The sequence below is a fragment of the Natator depressus genome, chromosome 9, assembly GCF_965152275.1.
Source record: "Natator depressus isolate rNatDep1 chromosome 9, rNatDep2.hap1, whole genome shotgun sequence".
Classification (NCBI taxonomy): domain Eukaryota; kingdom Metazoa; phylum Chordata; order Testudines; family Cheloniidae; genus Natator; species Natator depressus.
The window spans coordinates 6880963-6902883 of record NC_134242.1 but is presented as its reverse complement, the minus strand read 5'-3'; the positions used below and the strand labels follow the sequence as shown (position 1 = coordinate 6902883).

The 21921-nt window shown below is 42.7% G+C and overlaps 1 protein-coding gene across 3 annotated transcripts in view; it reads right to left on the bottom strand.

The window, feature by feature from the left end:
* The window catches only part of DIS3L2 (DIS3 like 3'-5' exoribonuclease 2), a 270593-nt gene that overhangs the window by 154461 nt on the left and 94211 nt on the right, over positions 1–21921 (bottom strand). For all 3 annotated transcript variants that reach the window (XM_074963408.1, XM_074963406.1, XM_074963407.1), the window contains 3 exons: positions 10953–11059; positions 9496–9743; positions 850–1023 (listed from right to left, as the gene is read on the bottom strand). In XM_074963408.1, the coding sequence (XP_074819509.1) occupies positions 850–1023; positions 9496–9743; positions 10953–11059 (529 nt within the window). The remainder of the gene's footprint in view (positions 1–849; positions 1024–9495; positions 9744–10952; positions 11060–21921) is intronic.

Sequence of the window (21921 nt, the reverse complement as noted above, 5' to 3'; positions counted from 1 at the left end):
GAGTCCAGATACAGATACTTAATGCTGGTGTCTATCCTCCCCTTGACACAATTTGTTACCCTTAATGGGAACTACGTAAGTATTCTAAGAGGGAATAGAACTTGCTGTGGGTACAAATGCACGCACACCTTTACACCAACACAGACAATGGAAACCTCTGCCTTTAGGAATCAAAACCATGCAAACATTTTACCTTAGTAACAATCAGCAGAGAAGCACCATCAGACAGTAAGCACCATGTCCCTAAAATGCACACTGCCAACTCTTCGAAACATTGAAAAAAGCCACAACCAAACAACCCAGGCAGCACATGGGACTGTCTCTGAGTGTGACTGAGCTTCAGTGTAACAAATCAGAAAATCCAAGACAGTTTTAGGTACATTACCAGAAGTTCAGTGAGAATTCATATACCAGAAACATCTTTACATAGAACCTAGAATTATTGTCAGCACTGAAAAAAATAAGCACTGGGAACTTTTGTGAGTCTTAAAAAAAAAATCCCATGCGTCAATAGAGAAACATTGTTACAAAAATTATCACTAAAGTATTAAAGCATTCCAGGCTAAAAAGAAAGCTCTCCAATTAGATGCCAGGCATTAAATTCTTTATCTAGGTATTAATGTTGTCTTTAATAGTTCTTTTGACAAAAATACCCTTTGCTATACCAAATGCTTCCCCAAACCACTGGTCTTTTGCTTTCTTTTCAAAGAGCAGGGCTGCTTGCCATGCTAACACAGGTATAACTTAGAAAGGCAGTGCCTTTGAATGGTGTGACAAGACAATACCTGTGAAGCAAAAAACCACACCAACACAAGAACAACCTTGAGACCAGAGAGGGTTTGCTGTTACCTTAAATCTCTTCTGTTGGCCAACTCTGAGGGTGGGATGGCCCAGGGCAGGCTCTGGGGAAGGCATTCCAGAACGTCTTGGGAGAAGTCAGAGAAATCCACACCGTACTCCGTCAGGATCCCTTCTGTTTCAGGCTCAATCTCACCAGCCTGCCCAAGACTTTTGGCCATTTGCCTATAGAATGGAAGCACAAAGAACAGATACTTTTATTTAGTATGTACCTAGAACTCTCGATTGGTTGCTATCCCTGGAGAGGCCTGCTGCAGCATCCATGACAAAGCCATCAAGAGCAGATATATCTTCACCCATTTAATCCACCTTCCTGACGTGTGGTGGAAGACTGGGAAGGGAGCAGGGCAATACCAGGCCTTATGTATGCAGGGGAAGATGTAAAACACTAGTCAGACTCCATGCCAGACATTTTGTGTGTCTCATTTAAAGGAGACCATTTATATGAGGGGTTCTCAAACTTCACTGCACCGCGACCCCCTTCCAACAACAAAAATTACTACATGACCCCAGGAACGGGGACCAAAGCTTGAGCCCGCTCGAGTCCCGCCACCCCAGGTTGGGGAGGTATTGGGGGGGGGGGCCCACAAAGTCAAAGCTCAAGGGCTTCAGACCCAGGTGGGGTCCCTGTAACCTGAGCCCTACCACCCAGGGCCGAAGCCCGAGGGCTTCGGCCCTGGGTGGCGGGGCTCGAGCTTCAGCTTTGGCCCCGGCAACTCTAACGCCAGCCCTGGCGACCCCATTAAAACAGGGTCGTGACCCACACTTTGAGAACAGCTGATTTATATCATTAGGTTGTTGGAGTATCCACGGGAAATACGAGCCTACCAAGTTATAAGAAACAGAAAAGCCGTGGTAGTGATGCCCAGCAGCAACAGGAAAGGCATACACTTTCTGTGCAAACTGCCTCAGTTCTATGGCTCTCAACCTCTTTCACACAGTGCCCCGTACTACAACAGGAAAATGTTGGGGATCACCCCCCACGTCTAGCCATGAGGTCTCTCACTGCCCTGGGCCTGTCCAAAACAAGGGTTCTCTGCCTGGTCTCAGACAGCTCTATCTAAACAGCACTCTCACAGAGCTCTGCTCTTCAGTCCCTAAAAGGCCAAAGGACTTTGAGAACTAAGACTTGCAGGCAGTCCAGAGTGCTAACATGCCTATGCGTTGCACAAGGACTTTAAGATCTCTGTCACTTAAGAGCCACTGGATCCACTATTATTTGGTGGTGAACATGCTCTGGGATTGAAGGCCTGGTACGGAAAAGTGTATTCAGCTGAAGGTCGCGCAGGGTCCTCTTCAGCTTGGGCCACAATTCTACCAGCAGACTGCTGCAGTCACGAATACAAACAGATTCAGCCCCTTTAAAGGGCTGCCCCTCACTCCATGGACCACTTTGGAACTTGGAAATGGAGCAAATATACAGAGCCATCAAATCGCTATTGAAAAGGAATAAAATTGATGGCCTCTGTAGACGCAGGAGTTAACATGCCCAAATACCCTCTCTTCTGTCTTACAAGAATAGCATTTATGCACCTATTTCAAACCATCTTCCAGACTCTTTCAAGGCCTGAGGACACCCAGCGATCTAGTTCTCCTCCTCTGGCTAGCATAAGCCTTTGGACTCTCATCCTGCTGGAAAGGGGCTGAAGTTCTGTACGGGAGTCACAGATGAAGGCAACATTGTGTGACACATTCTAATAATCTTTGATGAGGAGCTCTGCATGCATCTGACTATCCTGCCTCCAGATATCTTCCCTCAGCTCCAGCGCACATCTCACAAAACATATTTCCTAAGCCTCTGGCATTAGCCATATTCCATTGAAACAAGGATTTAGCTGAAAATGGCACAGAAACAAACTGGGACTCCACATTACTGAAGTGATAAAGCAACACTCTCCCTATCTGACTAGAAGTGTGACATTTAGTCCTAGACGCTGGCCTTCACATATCCTAGACTGCTCTGTGGATAAGGTGAGGTTTGTATTTTTGTGAGTTTTAATATAGCACCATTAGGACAAATGGCACTTTACAGGCAAAGGAGACAAGAACCCTGGCCCAAGGAAATTACCATCTACATGTATGCAAATTAATCAGAATAAGATTGATAACGTTGGGTAAGGGGCAATAATACCAGGGAATACCACCTCTGTAAGCAAGGTTTCTGCAATGTATGAAAAGCTGCCATGATACTGATCCTTCTGCTTTAATTTTAATGAGCGAAAACGGCACTAATTACTTTCCTAATACGGGCAAAAAATTGTGTACCTGTAATTTGGCTATGCAGAATGTTCCCAGTGTTTCAACTGTGCCATAAACTTACATAATAAACTCCATTTGCATGGTAAATGCAAACTCATCTTTATAAGGGGTAGGTAAGGTTCTCTCTTTTTCACACTACGGAGGGCTGTATAATAAATCTTTCAGATCATGTAGCATGCTGCAAAGCGCTGTGCACTTTGTTCTGCATTAAGTCATAGAGTTCATATTCTCCGGACGAATAAAGCAGCGATAAAATATATTGGCCCTCATTGATTCAGTTTTATCTACAAGCTCTGTTGAAGAGGCAAACCATGCATTTGGCATCCAGCCTTAATTCTCAACTTCAACCTGTTTGCCCCGGTCTGATCCTTACTGTTATTTTAACCTTACTAAACAAGAAATAATTTTCTTTCTTTCTTGCAGCAGGAATTATACAGCATAGAAATCATCACCCGATGCCCCGTGTTTTGTAGAAGTACAGGGAGATTTGGACTGGTGAACCTTCAGGTTTGCTTAGGGTGACCAGATAAGTGTGAAAAATCAGGACAGAGAAGGGGGAATAATAGGGTCCTATGTAAGACAAAGCCCTTAATATTGGGACATCTGGTCACCCCAGGTTTAGGAGCCACAAAGGGCGCTACCACACAGACAATTAAAGTTTGGGCCCTGGGTTTTACTCCTTGTTCCCTGCACTAAGCCCTGTAAGGGGGAAGGAGAAAGTGTCTTGTCTCTCAAACAACATCCTTCTGGCCAAGGAGGGATTAAAGAGGAGAGGAAAAATGGGGGAGGGGTGTTGAAGTATAACCCTTTTCCGCTTCCTCCACTGCCATCGTGGATCAACATTTAATTTTCAAAGGAGCTGAACACCTGCTGCTCCCACTGATTCTAGTGGAAGCTGCAAGTGTTCAACACTTGTGGAAAAATCAGGTCTCTCTGTCTACTTTGGTATGTTTTTTGAGCCACAAGAAAACACCCTTTCATGGCATGCCTTCCAGCTCAGATTCTGTAGCCCAGGTCCTCTTGCGTAGTTTACTGAAATTAGATTATGATCCATAAGGATCAAGTAGAATTTTGAATACTTAGGGGTTTGACACAGGACTCATATTCTTAACAGTAATTAGCATGTGATTTACTATCTTCCAAGGAACATTTCTCAAGCACCCTGAAATAAAAAGTTCACAGCTGATTTTAATTGGGGCCATATTGCAGTCACAGAGACAGGATGACTTGCATCAGAGCAAAATCCAACAGATCAAGGTTAACACATACAGGATAATAGAAAGCCCTGGAGCGAAAACCACACTGTAATTCTCTCCAGGGGCTGCACTGCCATCAGGAACAGCAAGAATAGCTCAAGAGGCTTACAAATGACAGCAGTCACATGAGTCAGCTTCAGCCAAACATTTACTGCCCAACTCTTCCGTACTCGCAGCAAAGCTGGACCTCCAGACATTTCAAAAAATTCCAAAGTCAAATTTTTTTTTTAACTGTTAGTGACTTAACATTTCCTTTCTGTGTCGTCAATGGCTGGGCATTACAGCTCTCTGGAGAGCTCGCTAATACCCTTCCATTGACGTTAGGGACGTAATAGCCTGTCGTGGAAATCAGTGAAAGGGAATCTGTTGCATTTGACCGTTTGAGGGAGAGTGCAGCAAAACGTCAGCACGTCCAAAAAGCATTTCTCCAAAACATCCGTGTTTACAAGCAGTCTCAGTCAGATTTGAAAAGGCACAAATGATGGTGAATCACTTCCACTTGCCTTTAAGAACCATATTTAATCCCCATCTAGAAGAGAATCTCATTCATAACAATCTTACAGCCTGGGATCCTTTCAGATAAAATAAAGGGCTTTACAAACTGATATATAAATACACTCAAGAGATTGTTGTTTGCAGTTCTGAGATGCAGCAACAATTTAACGGTGTGCTGCAACGAACTTCACAACAGTTAGGAAAGAGAATGGAAGAATGACATACTCGGCTGAAACTGCAGTAGAAATTTAGGCAAGAAGATTGTAATTATCCATCTTAGAGTGGCCAGCACCTCTTGCACTTAGCCACAGAAAAAAAGGGACCCCCAACCAAATCATAAGCATCACTTCCAGTAGCATCTAGAAGGTTTTGGATATCTCCTTTCAAAAATATAGACCTCCCTCACTTGAAAGTCTGAGAAGATCATACAAAGTGCAAAATGATTTGACTACTCGGTCACTGAACGCTGAATTGTGTCGTGAAAGAAAGGTGATTCAAGATATGATTTTTTAGTGATCACTTAAAGTCAATCTTGTATTGTTGAGTACTGTTCCACACAACCCTTAGAAGGCGCTTTGGTTTAATGGGCTTGGCAATTTTGGCTCAAATAACATCACCTGTCATCCATATATAACTTTTCTTCCTTAACCAGCTGATTACTAAAGAAAGTCAAACCAAAACTCTCCGTTTTCTACTTATTCATCCTGACAAAGTCAAGGCATCACATTTGCTCTAGCATCCCACCTGTCCTACCACAGACTGACATCTCTCTGCACCTCTCAGCCTAAACTGAGGAAAGGGATCTAGGGTTGAAATGATGGTCTGTGTGCACAGATCTTTCTCTATTACTCTCCTGAATCACAATGACCAAAACTAAAGGTCTTGGTCAGTACAGGACAGGCTATTTCAAAAGCTTTGGTATGTCAACTTCAGATGACTTTGAGGAGACTGTTCAGACTATTCCATGGATCTATGGACTACAGTACTATATTACCATAACACATGGCCACACCTTGGCTTTTGCCGTTATTGGAGACATTTCGGAACCAGGCCATAGCCTTAGTTTATCAAACTTCTCCCATCGTTGCAAATTCCTATGACCCTCTACCTGGGGCCATGTCTACACTACCACTTATGTCGGGAAAACGTATGTCACTCAGGGGTGTGAAAAAAAACCACACCTCTGAGCGACATACGTTTTGCTTGCATACGTGGTAGCGTGCACAGCACTATGTCGGCAGGAGAGCTTCTCCCACTGACAGAGCTCCTGCCACGCATTGAGGTAGTTTCATTCGGTCGAAGGGAGCACTCTCTCCCATCGGCGTAGAGCAGCTACCTGAGCAATCTTGCAGCCGCACAGCTGCATCAGTACAGCCTTGCTGCTGTGGGCTCGTTAGTGTAGACATGGCCTGAGCCTCCTCTGTGACTCAGATTGTGACATCATCAGTCTGCTTAATCCTGCATGAATAGGAAGAGCGAGCAGGCAACACTGTTGCATTTCATCTTGTTGCCGGCACTGGGCTGCCGATGGCAATCTGGTCTTTTCCCTTCAATCTAAATACATTTGGATTTGAAAGAAATTAAAAAAAAAGACTACAGGAACTCAAAACACTGAGCTGGCTTTGGAAGCAGCTACAAGAAGTGAAAGGGCAGACTGCAAGGTTACATTTTATTTTAAATTCTATGACAACTATCCTCACTCTGACAGACAAACATTTCAGACCCTGAATGATACAGAGAATATCCTGGGACCGACATGGTCACAACACCATTGCATACCTGAATTATACAGTCATGTGGGCCCATGTGTCATTGTGTCTAAAAGCTAATGTAGATGAAGCCAGTGCTTTTACATTTTACTTTGCTATTGTTTAATAGACTCACCCAGCTCCATACTGGGGCTGGGAGAGAAGAGTTCACTCGGCCAGTCTCTAAGGAACAGACAGCAGCAGTGAGAAAATGACAGATCACAGACGGTGGAGAAGGTTCATTACCAACATTACGGTACTGGCTTGGACCACAAAAACAAAGTACCCTAGAATATACCTGTATCTGACACTTGTCTCTCATCTGTCTAGAAAGGGAAAGGTTGGCTTAGAGGCTGGTTTGTTTTAACCACTGCTTGAAGTGGAGAAAATTAAATGCCACTTCACTGTAGTAATATCACTCCAAATACTACTCTATGGGAAGGGTATGTACCAGAGCAGAGCTGTGGGTATCCCTGCGCATCCCATGGATATCACCATCTCCATATGTATCTGTATCCACTTTATCATAGTCTCTCCTTCCTTCTTTTTTTTCTCTCTCCCTCCACCTGTTCCAAACAAAACAAAAACTACACGCTTCCAACATGACAATAGTGGCCTTCTTCAGAGAAGACAGAATCTCACCTTTGACCACCAGGTGGCACTCAAGAGTCACAAAAATGAACCCCCTCCCCAAACTTTCACCTCCAGGATGCCACCAGGTTTTCCCCAAAATGTGTAGCAACAGATCTCAAGGTGGCATTTGAACTTGGAGTGTTGAGCAGCAGCTCACAGTGTCCTCTGCCAAGTCCCCTAACTTACCCATTATTTTATGGGTCCAATGACACACACAGTCACCATGAAGAAAGAAAACATTTTGGGAACCTTGATATTGCTCATGAAGGATGGTGCATTTCAGAAATATCTCAGCTATATTTTCCAAAGTGTGGTGGCCACTTTTTTCTTTTAGCTTATTTGGAGAAAAATATAAATACAGGATGAGCTAAAGAAGAGTGTTGTACCGATGGGAGTTTGCCAACACCAAGTTACTTGTAGATCCCATGGCATTCAGGGGAGGAGAGAGAGATCTGAAGACCCGTTAAGACTGTTTTCCCATCAGGCAGGTGTGGTGCAGAATGTAAACACGAGACTACTGGTTCCTCTTCAGTCTAGGTCCCCTCTAACATAGACCCTTAGCAGTCCTTATCAGGCCTTCTTATAAGGCTCCCTACAATTTTTAATAGAGGTGACTTTGGAGGCCCTTTAACTTAAAAATAAAACGATGAATCTTTTGATCACAGTCTACAATATGTAGAATGAATTTTATGTTAAGATTCTGGTCACCCATTCTAATTCTCACGTTCTATCATTGAACACAGTACTGCGCCAGCCTCTACACACAAGCATAATGTTATAGATTAATAACTGAGCAAGAATTGAATGTAAGAGGGCCACATTTAGCTAATAATATTACTGGTCTGACACTTGTTTGCTTGATTCTGCAAGACCTATGTCATTACCCTCTGGAGAAAGTCCAAGAGGCACCAAGAAAATCTTCAAGAGATGGTAACATCTAATGGACTAATTTTCCTTTACAAGAATTAAGGTCAAAACATCACTATGGATCCAGTTTTAGCCACAAAGGGGAAAAACGAGTAGAATACCATATTTCCCACCCCTTCTAGTCTCTCAATAATGATTTTTAAATATTGTCCATTTATTAAGTGATCTTCATTCAAAGATCTCAAAACATTTTACAAAAAGATGGCTACCCCCATGTTACCAATAGAGAAACAGATACAAGAGAGAGAAAGTGATATTCCTTGAGACAACAAAGCCCAGGCTGGAGTTGAGAACAGAACATAGGCTCTTAACTTTGTCCCCTGGCTTAACAGGTACATCAGGAAAGTGCACAAAATCAAGTACATGATGAGTTGTTGTCACCTGCTAACCACGAAGACCTATTCTAACCAAAAATAAAATCTGAGCCCTCTCCAGAGTCCCTCTCTATTAATTTGGCAGTGTTATGCAGCCACCTTTAGTAAAAGCCAGAAAACTACCAGGCCCTTGGGGGGCCTCTCACAGGTTTCATTCTATTTCAGTGTTTAAACAAATGTATTTTGTTAAAGTTGAAATCAATCATCAACATTTTACATGACCAGCTCCCCAGGGCTCTTACTGAAGTCATAGCGGAGTCCCAGAGGAAACCACTGTGTACCAAGACAATCATGGAAAGTTTCTTCAGTTCGGTTTCCTGACAACACCCTTTACATCTTGGAAACTACTGAAGTAGCCAAATCAGGATGCACACTACTGCACATCAAAAGGACAGATAAGAGAAGCACTGATCACTCAACGAAAGAAAACATTAACGGAGCCTCAAGAATTCCCCCTGCACTGCTGAACAGAGCATCCTTCACGATAACGAGAAGCAGGAATAAAATGAAGATGCAGACTGAACTCTTCTGATGAAAAGTGGGGAGGGGAAAAGGAGCATATAGCAGTGGAAAGCCTGCTAGCATAATGGTTAAGCCGGTCAATTTCTCTGCTTACCTACAGTTAGTTCCACTGCTCAGAATGCAAGCTCCTTGAGACAGATAACCTGTATTATATACTTGCACTATGAGGGCCCTAGCACATTGCAGAGATTAGTTACTTATCTGGCAGCACCAGAGGAAGCCAGCAGTTTATATAGTCAAGAGCCATAATGTTTAACCAGCATGCAGCTATCCTGAGACATGACGGGGCCTCTCTGTAGAGTAATAGTAGCAAGATATTTGTCTTGTGTCTCTAATGCCCTGGTAGCAATATCCAACTAAAATCAAATTAGGGGTCCAGAAGAGAAACCTCCTTTTCCTCCAGATCTGCTAGTAACCACGTACCCTATTGCAAAGTTGCTGTCTTCCCTCCAATCCACAATACGACAGATGAAGAGCGTACTGGAGTAGTCCTCAGGCCTGCTCACAAAGTCTGGAGGGCAGTCTGCCAAAGACACATAGGCTCTAGGCACTCGGTGGTCCACAGGTGAGAACATGGCACACTTCTTGAAGAGTTCACTGCTCTTGTCTGTCAGCAGTTTGATGAAGCCCGTAGCTGCTCTGGAATGCTTCTTCTCTAAGATACAGACCACCTAGAACAATCACAGGATTTCTACAGTTATCACCGTCAGAGAAACATTCATTTCCTGTAACAGAATAATGGTGAAAGGAGAGCACAAAGGCATAGCAGAACATCTTGGAAATTCAGAAGACACAAAACATTTCCCTGCCCCTCCCCCACTTTTTTTTTTTTTTTTTTAAACAGTGCCTATTTACAAAGTGATTTCCTGCACCAAACAAAGCGTGCCATCTTGCTCACGGCGATGGTGGAACTGTGCATCTCCCAAGTGTTAGCTCTTTACGGCACTTTTCTTAATTACAGAATAAAACCAGACAAGCAGCAGTACATTACCACAATGTACAAGTCACTTCTGTAAAATCTTCCCCTTGTATACTCACTGCTCAACAATCAGTGCAGAAAGACCAGTCCAAAAACAGTGCCTCTGTGGATCCAATGCTAACTACAGGAGAGGAAAGGGCACACTGCGGGGAGTTTGGTAGACATTTTTTCCCTGTACTTCTCCAGAGTTAGGGCTTTATACAAAATGGCTTTAAAAAAAATAAATAAATTGCATTCCATTAAATGTCACTTTCCACAGATGTATTCATACTGGGTATATTTTTTGTAGGCCCATATAAATCACTGGATACAAGTCGAAATATTATCGCTAATTGTCTGGGTTTATTCAGAGCAATCCTTTTAGAAGGGCTGAAGATTCACTTCTCAGTGAAATCTGGAACGTAGGAATCACCATACTGGCTGAGATCAGAGGACAATCTAGTCCAGCTCCCTGTCTCTGGCAGTAGCCAGACCCAGATGTTTCTGACACCCCTGCAGCAGGTGTGGGATAGGATGAGATCTCTGTGAGGGCAGATTATCTCTTAATAGTTAGAGAGCACCTTAAACGTGAAGTTTAATATCCCTTCCAAAACCATTATAATTAATTATGGGAGCGTTCACTATTCTTGACATCCATATAAACGTCCAATCCCTTTTTGAATCTTGCTAAGTAATTCTGTATAATAAACAAATGCATTTTAAACCAGGGTAATTGGCAAAAATGGCACAGTACTCAAGCTTTTATCAGACTGTGAAGAAAATATTCCTACACAGGGGAATCGGATTCAACGAACACTAGCCGAAGATTGCAGGGAGGCCAAAGGCAGGGCTATTTCAGAGCATAATGCTGTTCAAGCCCTTCTGACATGAAAGATAGATCGTTATTCCAGTGAGACGCTACCTTTGCTGTCCTCTGAAGAAACTTCTCCGGAAGAAGCCTTGGATTGTTCACCTTGGAGACATCTTCTTGCTTTGCACCTAGTGCACAACCCCTCTCTGCGTCCTTCACTATATCAAACAAAGCGAGAGAGAGAGAGGTTACTTTAGTACATCTTCCATCATTAGTTTGCTTTAGTCTTTTGCTGTCAATTCTAATCCAAACTTCAAGTACAAGTTTTAAATGAAGGAAGCAAACTTGACTGAATGTCAAAATATCCCAGCAATAAATGTCATTTAATATTTCTCCAGGCCAAAATGAAGAACAGATATATGTTCACTTATTGTGCACATCTGCAAAACAAAGTCAAAATAAACCCAAATTTTACAAGTACAGCTATACCAGCCATAATAAACAAAACAGTGGAAGACACATTCTATTTATTAAATTTAAAAAAACCTGCTTGAATTTCCTGGCTTTTCTTAGTTGGTGTCATTAACTTAACATTATACAAATAGTCCTTTAAGTACTTACATCCATTTAATATTTAATTTCCTTTGAAAAACCTTATGCAAGGTTATAAAATACGTATTTATCCTAGAAATTGAAACCACATCTCACTAGTTGACACTCTTCGGCCATGGACCGGGGTATTAAAAAGCCTCAAGAAAAGTAATCGCTTCATATGACCAATAGCCACGTTTTTTCTTCCTGTTAATTTCCTTCACCAGATACCAGGAATGTTTAAGCCAACTGCCAACCAAATTTAGTTTTGAGTTTCAAACCATGCAAGTATCCAACACAGGTAAGAGGCACGTGTTAGTGCGTTTGGTATTTACAAACTGCTAACGCAATCTTTCATTTGGTAAGAGAAGTTTGAGGGCGGGCTCTCGAGTGGCAAGTTACAGGTTTTATCCTTTTGAAAGTGCCTTTAGAATGGAAACAGAAACACAACCTTTACTGTATAACTAGGGGAGGAGAAACTCCTCATTTTCCCCCTGGTGTTGAAACTCCATCTACCTATGACATGTTCACTTAACATAGGATCCGGATTGTTCTGGAGAATATTGTTTTCCAAAAAGGACCAGCCCCCTGGCTGCGAGTTTAAGGGAAAGTAACTGTCAATGGTCTTTTCTTAAAAGGAACAAGAGAAAGATATAAAGTTCTGCAGGATGCCAAAAATGCTCATATGCACACCAGAAAGACTCCAGGACAGAGTTTTTAAAGCAGAGATACAGGCCCACACAAGACGCCCATCTGTCCAACAAGGCTCCCATCAATGGAACTTGCTGGTGACATGATGGATGAATGGTGAGCTGTCTCAGTCTGGGAATGGCTGCAGCTGCCAGGATTGCAGAGAAGTCAGTCAGCTCCATGTGACTGAAATATTCCTCAGAACTCAGAGCTAATGTGGAACACAGAAGAACGCCCTTATGTTTACAGGCAGTTCCGTAGGCAACTGCTGTGCAGTGCCATCAAGAGGGTACCTTCACAGATGGGCAAACTTCCATACCTGGAACATTTTGCCGTTAGGCGAGATTATACGACCAGTCATTTCACAGCAACTGCTATCCCTATATCGATACACCCATTTTCATAACTTTTCCCCAAATCTGCCTTTTGGGATGAAGTTCTTCAGGCTTATGCTCTGCCCAAAGGTGAATTTTTAAGAAGAGTTTGAGCAAAGAGGAATTTTTATGAAGAATGTGTGAAAGGAAGAAGGGGAAAGGGGTAAAAAAAAATCCCTCTCCTTTTTAAAAATGTAACCCCATTTTCCTCCCAGATCATCTGACCTTGAATTGACCCATCAATAGTATTCTGTGAAGGGTAAATCACAATGGATGTCATGATGACAAACAAGTTTGAAAAAACTGCTTGGCTAATAAACTATTTTAAAATAGGAGAATACTGTGGTTATGATCCTAAGCAACAGGGAGGATACAGCAAGGCAACATTTAACATTTCTGCGAAACAGAGATCGTATCAGGCAACAATTTTGAAAAGCTGAACGCAAGTAAAGCTGTTTTTAAACGTGAATTTTTAAGAATATTCTACATGCCTGAGATAATCTTAAAGAAGATACGGTCTTGTACATACAAACAACACATCCTAACAATTAGTTAATGGTACTGAGTTTATAATGTTGCTATCAAAAAGACAGTAATTATCCTAATGCACAGGATGCAACAACCAAAAATTAAGAAACACTAGCAGATTATGGAGGTGAACTAGCTTGGTATTTTTCCAAAGACTATATTAAAGCATGCCTAACAAGAAGCATAGGGATTTACTGTAATGAGTCTGCAGGTTGGACGAGCGATTAGAGCGACAGCAAGGAAGACAAAACTTACTTTTCAGTGTGACACAATGGGGATGCTGCAGTCAACATGGAGCAGGAAAGAACGAGATACATGCAAGGACAACTACGATGAAAATTTCCAGCAACAATGTTCTAGGAATATTTTCTTGGATGGGGGTAAAGCTTTGTGAAATTGTCTCTTTTGCACCTCACCTTCAGATTCCCATTTCTCAACAAAGTCACTCACATTTATCAGCTGTTCCAACAGACAGATTTGCCTACCACTTGGACAAAAAGGAACAAGTAAAACCAGTAACCTGTTCTCAGAAGACATGGCCTGTGCACGTGAACACATGGGATATGTGCACGCCGAGCATAGAACCACGCAGCACAGACTTGCCTACTGGGAGCCCGAATTCTCACTGTGACACCTGGTAGAATCTACCCTGTCAGCCACAGGCAGAGACAATCAGAGGCCCTTGAAAACCAGTGTCCTTGAAGCAGAATGCTATCTCTATGTTTCAATGCCTTGGCCATACTCACCAGAAAATCCTGAGCCCATCAGCCAGAGATTCATCCAGCAAAGAGATTGGAGCCTGTGACCAAATCTTCAAGAGAAGTCAAGGAAGTCAATCCTGAATCTGCTTGTTCCCATACATGTTCCTTATCAGTGTCTGTATCTGAAAGGCATACTTTCTAGTGAGCATGATGCTTCTCAAACAGGAGATGGGATGAGATGAGAACATGGTGCCCTGGGGCTCTTGGATAAAATGAGCAAAAAGATGCAGTCTTTTCTAAGTGAACCTCCTAGCAGGAGCTGGCCAATGTGAGGCAGAAGAAGGCTACTGCCAAAAGGATCGCACCAAAGGGACTAAAGGACAACAGTAACAAAGACACATGCACAAAGGTGCCCCAAGGAGATGGCCAGAGTGGCAAACCTCTAGCCACTTTGGATGAAGTAGTATTATCCTCTGAGGCAGAGTGGATGTTAGAGATCTGAAATCCACCTGGCTGAGCTGGCAGATCCCAGGCTTCTGCACTAAAAAGATTCCTCTGTGGCTGAAGAAAGGAGAGAAGAAACAAGAGGGCTAGAGGTGCCAGAATCAAAGAAGTTCTGCCCTAGACAACTTTGTCACAGACGTCTGAACCGGCACCTCAGTCTGTTCTAAAAGCCCCTTTTGGCTCCATCGGCACCAGGCGGTGTTCATTTGGCCCTACTGGAAAATGCTGTTCTACAGGGGCCAGAGTTTGGAGCAGAGGCGAGCACCCATACACGTGGGGGAACTACAGAAGCCATTCTCAAAGGAAAGAGAAGATCTGAAAGAAGGTGGCTTTTGAGCAAAGGAGCGGGGATGGGAAGAAGCTCTTTGCCTTATGCCAAACCAAAACTGAATTATTCTGACCCCTTTATTATAGTGGTTATCCAATGGCCATTTAATATTTCCACCCTCTGAAATGTCATGTTTTCTGAGGAAGATTTACTGTGTTAGCTTGGGCAATACTTCATAAGCTCATCTTACAGTGAAAAAAAATTCAGCAGCAAGAACCCAGTGTAACTCTGTTATAAACCCCTTGTTTTCCTTTCAGCAATTATCTGACAAACCAAAATGGTCATAGCTTTACTTAAACAATTAGGCATTAACTGCAAGGAACCTCTCAAATTAGTTATGTCATTACCAGCAAATTAGATTCAGCACTTGTAGCATTTGCATCCCTCTCTAAAAGATCAGTTTGAACAGTTCTCATATGTAGTCAGATGTATCTGGCAACTACTCATGGTCTCACGTATTAAAAACAACCCCACAAAATGTCCTAGTACAATCAGATTACTATGACACTAACAGGTGGCTAAAGCAGCCCTACAGCCATCAGACTAAAATCCTTATTAGTGGTGACAGATCCAAAATTACTTTCTCCAGGTACGCACTGGTCACTATGGAAATCTGCAATTCCTTCCAGAAGGAACGCAATTAAAGATGCAATATACACTTGCAAATGAAAATACATCAGAGTTTCAAATCTCAAAAACAACTGACTGGGGGAAAAAATTCTCCCTTACAGGATGGAAAGAAGAAACAATTACTGAATGCTTACTATTTCAGCTAGAAAAATCTTAAATAAAACGACTTAGCCCATTCCACGTGGACTTGACTTTCCCGACTGTAGACACACTACTGGCATCGATCCAGGTCCAAACACAGAACCTGCACTTCAGATCCAGGTGCTCCTATACTACACGGATTGGTTGGTACACGTGACTCAGTAGCAGGAAAAGTTTGCTGTTTGCTAATGAAGTAATAGACTTTTCACTTCTCTGGTGTTTGTTTAATTGGGCAGCTTTAGGTACTTGATGTTTCTGTACCAGAACATCAGCAAAGTGACTTCAACAAGAATACATCGGTGGTTAGTAGATTTAATCTCAGAGATGGTGCACCACTCTCAACAAGGAAGTGTTTTTCAAAGATTTTATCTATACCAATATAAAGAGCCATGTACTGTAAATAAGAAAATTCCACAAAAACTACACAAATATGTAGAGAATGGCAATTATGCACTTAGACAACACAAACTAGAACAATGATTCATTTTTAATGGACAATCAGAAGGAGCAGCGGCATGATTTAATAGTTAATATCGGGGACTAAAAGGTGGGATATTTGGATTCTGTAACTGGCATTGTTATGGCCTTCTCTGGGATACTAGAAACATCAAGTAACCCGCAACATGCACTTCTATACAGCAGCGTGGATAAGGCAACTTCAATCATCAATTTTAATCAACTTCTCCATTTGTACTTCAGTTATTTTCTAAAGAAAGGTGCATTCTCATTGGTTGATATGACCATTGAAACATGTTAACTTACAACTGAATAGAGCCTTTACACAAGATTTGGTACATCTTTTTGCTACCGAGGAGGGTGTACTATACACATTGATTTAAGCAATTATCTCTCAATAGTTTCAGATTCTTATTAACTGTACATTTTTAGTATGTTAGAAAATGGTGAATGATATCTTGTTTATTCACTAGATAATTAACTTTTTGCTCATGATTTGTGTCAAGCTTCATTAGGCTGGTAATTGGAATTTAATTAAACACACAAAACAGCATACATAAAAATTGTTTTTATTAAAAAAACCAAGCCTTTAATACAGTACACACCTGTTGTGCCAGATGTATAAAGCTTGACCTCCAAAGTTAGACGTTTTCCCCCTGATTCTTTCGTTACGAAGTTTACACAGAAAAGCAGCCTTTAAGTCAACGTTTTTGAGAAGCTCATGGATTCGGCATATTTATGTTTTATTTAAACAATTTTAAGAGACTATAAGAAGTTTAGGCCTTAACAAATTTTGTATTCAATTCAGATTTCATTTTAAACAGGTTTATTTTTAAAACAAAAAAAACAACGTAAACAAAATTTAAAAATCAGATTTAATTTTTTTTTAAATCAATTTTCTTGATTTCCCCCCCACACCCAAAATAATCTGTTTTTATCCACCCTGCTATCCAGTACAACATAAGGATCAAATTGCTCATCAGATCCTGATTTGGGGGGTAATAATGAAGATTTTTAAAAGGCGCATACATACGGCCCACCACCACAAAAAAATAAGAACTTTAAATGGCAACGTGCCTTCTGCAAGGCAGGACTCGATACCCACACCTAGAGCCACGTCTTCTCAGAAATGCATGTGCAGATCCTGCTAGAGCGAATGGGAGCTATGTACACATCTGAGAACAGCACTTAACCTTTCCCGCTACAGTGGTGAAAGTCCAATGCTATGCTGAGCGAGTCAGATGGTACTGCCCCAGACTAGATTTTATTCTACTTTTCAATAAGCCACAAAAAAGTCCTACTTCGGAAAGCAACACACAAGAAAAGCATCTGAGTAAGCACTAGACACATGCTTTGTATTCCATCAGTACAATACAAGATTATTTCTGAATTAAGGAGCATATTTATCTCACTTTGACTAGACCATCCAGTTAGTTGTTTTGACATTTTTAATAATGGATATAGCACATAGTGTCCTACATCAGAACTAATGGTCACTGTGTGAACATGCCCTCTTCTCCATGCATGCAATGTACTGAGATAGCTCCGTGTATTTAATAGATCCGTGTATTTAAATAGCAGGGCAGTTTCAAGCCAGACAGTATTCCCAAGACATTTCATAATAGCTATTGTATACACTTTAAAAGCACCAGCAACTTCCTTCATGGTGTTTCCTTTAAGTTTACACTTGAGCAATCTCACCCTGCGATAACCATTCATTGCTAATTCCTGAATGTGCTACACCCATATAGCCAACTGTACCAAAAACGTTTGAAGTTAGAAACTTGCAAGGTTAGAAAGAAGACTATTGAAGATCCAGAGGCAAGTACTTTATAGGCAGCAGGGATATATCAATCAATACCTAATATCTAGAAAAAAGCAGAGCAAAAAGCAATGGCAAAAGGTGTATACTACAGGTTTCCTTCCAAGTATAGGTCTGATAGGCGGTGACAAATACTGTGGAGAGAGACAAAGGTTTAGATTTTCAAAGCCGAGTATGGGATTTCAATTTAAATTAAAGGGAATCATGACTAAATCCCCTACTCTGCTTCCACAGTCTCAGCCAGAATGAGTATGGCTGCTTACCCACTGTCCATGGCTAGGAGAAAGCTGTGTACCATGCCTCTCTCTGTGCTATATTCCTGCCTAAAGCCTGACTGAGAAGTTTCTAGGATACTGGCAGAGGTCAGGTGTAGAGAAGACAGCTCTTTGCTCGCTCAGAAATGGAAGAGGAGACAGCCAGCATCAATTCACTAGACCAGTTGTGTCCAGAGTATTTTCTTGAGTACCAGTCAAACAGTTGTGTGTTTTAAAGCGGACAGAACTCTAACCTCTTATGAGAGACTGGCAATCTCTGACCTCTATTCACAGAGAAACTCTCCCCGACTGCGATGGGAACTGTGTACATATGGATAGATGGTAGTATATAACCCTTTATCAATGGATTTTGTTTGGGGATGGGGGAAACAAAGGGGGGAGGGACTAGAAAAACCAAAGCTCAAGATGATGAGAAAGCTTAGCTTAGCTTCAGATTATCCTACAGAGCATTTCACTAGGAACCTCACATTGCTCTACATGGAACATTTCATTGTGGACAAAGACTGAACTCAACAATGTCAAAATGTGTGTCTAGGTATCTCCGTGGACTGAGTACAGGGATAAAAGAACCAGGGCATCAGTTTCAGCCTAGGTCCACAGTGAACAAAACTGTTACAGTCTAAATGCTGTTTGGTGATCTGTGTAAGATGAGCTCAGAGGATTTCAGGCTAACTCTTTCTGGTCAGAAGTCCACATCACAAAGCCACCATAGCTGGGCCATCTGCTGGCAGTCTTAGCAGAGCAGCAAATCCCTGAATTGGCTCTGAGACTGCACTACTTTTGACAGCCCCTAAAGCTGATCACTCCAAAACAGGGTCAGGACTCGCACAGTGCTACTGCCAGTAATGGAGGACTTCATTCTCCTGAGCTATCAATGTTGCACCTCTCATGGACACCAGATTCATTAAATTAAGAAATAGTTTAGGAAATGTTTTCATAACTGTGTTTCATTAAATATTTAACATGCTTGTTTCATTTCCTTTTTTAGGGTATGTATATTATTTTTCTTAAAGTGTTTGTGTCATTTTTTCCCCTAAGAAGAAATGATTTAGCTACTAAATGAGAAGTATAGTATTTGATTAGCTTAGCTGAATGAATTTTTATCTGATTCACCTAGGGAAATTGTTGTTAACAATAACCAGATTCTGCTACCTCCCATGCCTACCATCCATTGTGAAAATCATGCCTTTTAGCCTGCTCAGCCGGGACTCGGAACCCAAGGGAAAAGCACAGATTAATTAGGCTCTTCAGTAACAAATGGCAATATGTGGAATCTATCTAATTCCAGTTACCTAACTGCATGAGTAATTTTTTGCCTCGCATAAGAGGTCATTGTGGGGTCATGAAGACTGACGTGCCAGCAAGTTAAAGAAGTATGGGTTGGATGAATGGACTATAAGGTGGATAGAAAGTTGGCTAGATTGTCGGGCTCAACGGGTAGTGATCAATGGCTCCATGTCTAGTTGGCAGCCGGTATCAAATGGAGTGCCCCAAGGGTTGGTCCTCGGGCCGGTTTTGTTCAATATCTTCATAAATGATCTGGAGGATGGTGTGGATTGCACCCTCAGCAAGTTTGCAGATGACACTAAACTGGGAGGAGAGGTAGATATGCTGGAGGGTAGGGATAGGATACAGAGGGACCTAGACAAATTAGAGGATTAGGCCAAAAGAAATCTGATGAGGTTCAACAAGGACAAGTGCAGAGTCCTGCACTTCGGAAGGAAGAATCCCATGCACCACTACAGACTAGGGACCAAATGGCTCGGCAGCAGTTCTGCAGAAAAGGACCTAGGGGTTACAGTGGATGAGAAGCTGGATATGAGTCAGCAGTGTGCACTTGTTGCCAAGAAGGCCAATGGCATTTTGGGATGTATAGGTAGGGGCATTGCCAGCAGATCGAGGGACGTGATCGTTCCCCTCTATTCGACATTGGTGAGGCCTCATCTGGAGTACTGTGTCCAGTTTTGGGCCCCACACTACAAGAAGGATGTGGAAAAATTGGAAAGAGTCCAGCGGAGGGCAACAAAAATGATTAGGGGACTGGAACACATGACTTATGAGAAGAGGCTGAGGGAACTTGGATTGTTTAGTCTGCGGAAGAGAAGAATGAGGGGGGATTTGATAGCTGCTTTCAACTACCTGAAAGGGGGTTCCAAAGAGGATGGATCTAGACTGTTCTCAGTGGCACCAGATGACAGAACAAGGAGTAATGGTCTCAAGTTGCAGTGGGGGAGGTTTAGGTTGGATATTAGGAAAAACTTTTTCACTAGGAGGGTGGTGAAACACTGGAATGCGTTACCTAGGGAGGTGGTGGAATCTCCTTCCTTAGATATTTTTAAGGTCAGGCTTGACAAAGCCCTGGCTGGGATGATTTAGTTGGGGATTGGTCCTGCTTTGAGCAGGGGGTTGGACTAGATGACCTCCTGAGGTCCTTTCCAACCCTGATATTCTATGAGAACAGAATAAGAAGTTACCTGTCTCGAGCACCACAACATTGATCTCTATTGCAGACCTCACTTACGCAATCAAAAGTTTAAAATAACTCAACACTGGAGACTAAATAAGGTTCAATTGACAGAATTCGAAAAACCCATTCGTCCAAAACTAATAGGAAGATTTTGCTAGATGGGTGCCATTAACTTTGGAAAGATCTCAGCTCTTTAAAAAATATAACCCATCATAAGGGCTAGAAACTTAACCTTCCAAACATGAGACTAGGGTAAACCAACACAGTGCTGTGTTGAGACTACAGGCAAACAACTCCAGTTTACCTGCAGCTGCTCAGAGCTTTTCCTAGGTGCAGCAGAATGAAAACTGACCTGAGAGTCTCGTCAGTTTCACCCCTCCTAATGGAAAGCCTGTGAGTGACAATGAAGGCCAGGGAGCCAGCTGCAGCAGGGTCAGTCTTCTAGCAATGCAATGGTTACAGCTGATCCTGACAGGGGCTGCCTGATTGATTGCACTTCCTGACTGGTGGAGGGGCGGAGCTAGCTGCTACTTGACTCAGTAGCAGCCAGAGGTCGCTGGTTGCTCAGCGTGTTCCAAGCCTGCAGCCGCACTTGATCCTGCTTCCTGTGCCTGCCCCTGCCCCTGCCCAGCCTGCTCTTATACCTGGCTTCAGTTCCAGCCCTTATCGATCCTTGACACCCCTGGCTCTGACCTTTGGTTCCACTTCCCAACCACGTCTCCGGCACACCCAGAAGCTCTGGCATTCAGCTTCTGATCCCTGGCTCTGACCTCCGATTCCACTTCCTTGCCACAGCTCCAGATCACCGATTGGCCCCGGCTTTTGGCTTCTGTTCCCTACCTTTGACTCCTCAGCTCTGCTCTCCACTATGCCCCAGGGCATCCTGTGGTCCTGATTCTTGACTCCAGTGTGGCTCCCGTTCTAATCTCCAGGCTTGGCCACCCCTATGGGTGTTACCATTAGGCCCCACTGCCCATGTCCCAGTCATGATCCTGACAGTGAAACTGTCAAGAATAAAACAGATATCACTCTGCTGCAGCCTGGAAAAGCTATGAGCAGCAGCAGAGGTAGGAACTAAAGCTGTTCACCGGAGACACCCCAAAAACTGGAGGCTGGGGAAGAAGCAATTAGTGGAGACCCCTTATGACCACTTGAGGCAACCAGGAGCATCTGGGTAGGAAGGCAGAACACAGAGAATTATTCCTTCCAGTAGCCAAGGGAGTTGGAGAGCTTCAAATTGACCACACACCTATTAGCAGATGGAGTGCCCCAGAGTAGGGTCCAGGAGCAGCATCTTGTTTAGACTCCCATTACTCTCTCCTTTCTCCAGAGGCCTGATCTCGGAGTGGGGGGAGAGAAGTGGTGGCACTTGTTTGCAGAAGATCGACTCACTCAGAAAACCAATGGTAGACACCACTCTCAGCAGGTTTCTTTGCAAACATAAGGGATACAGGTTTAGGAGATTTTTGAAGGCACTAAGGGCTGTTAGGTACCCACCTGCCTTCTGTGCCTTTGAAAATAGCCCTTTTAAAAAAATAGCATCTTGATAGCTTAAATTCTGGAGTACAAATAC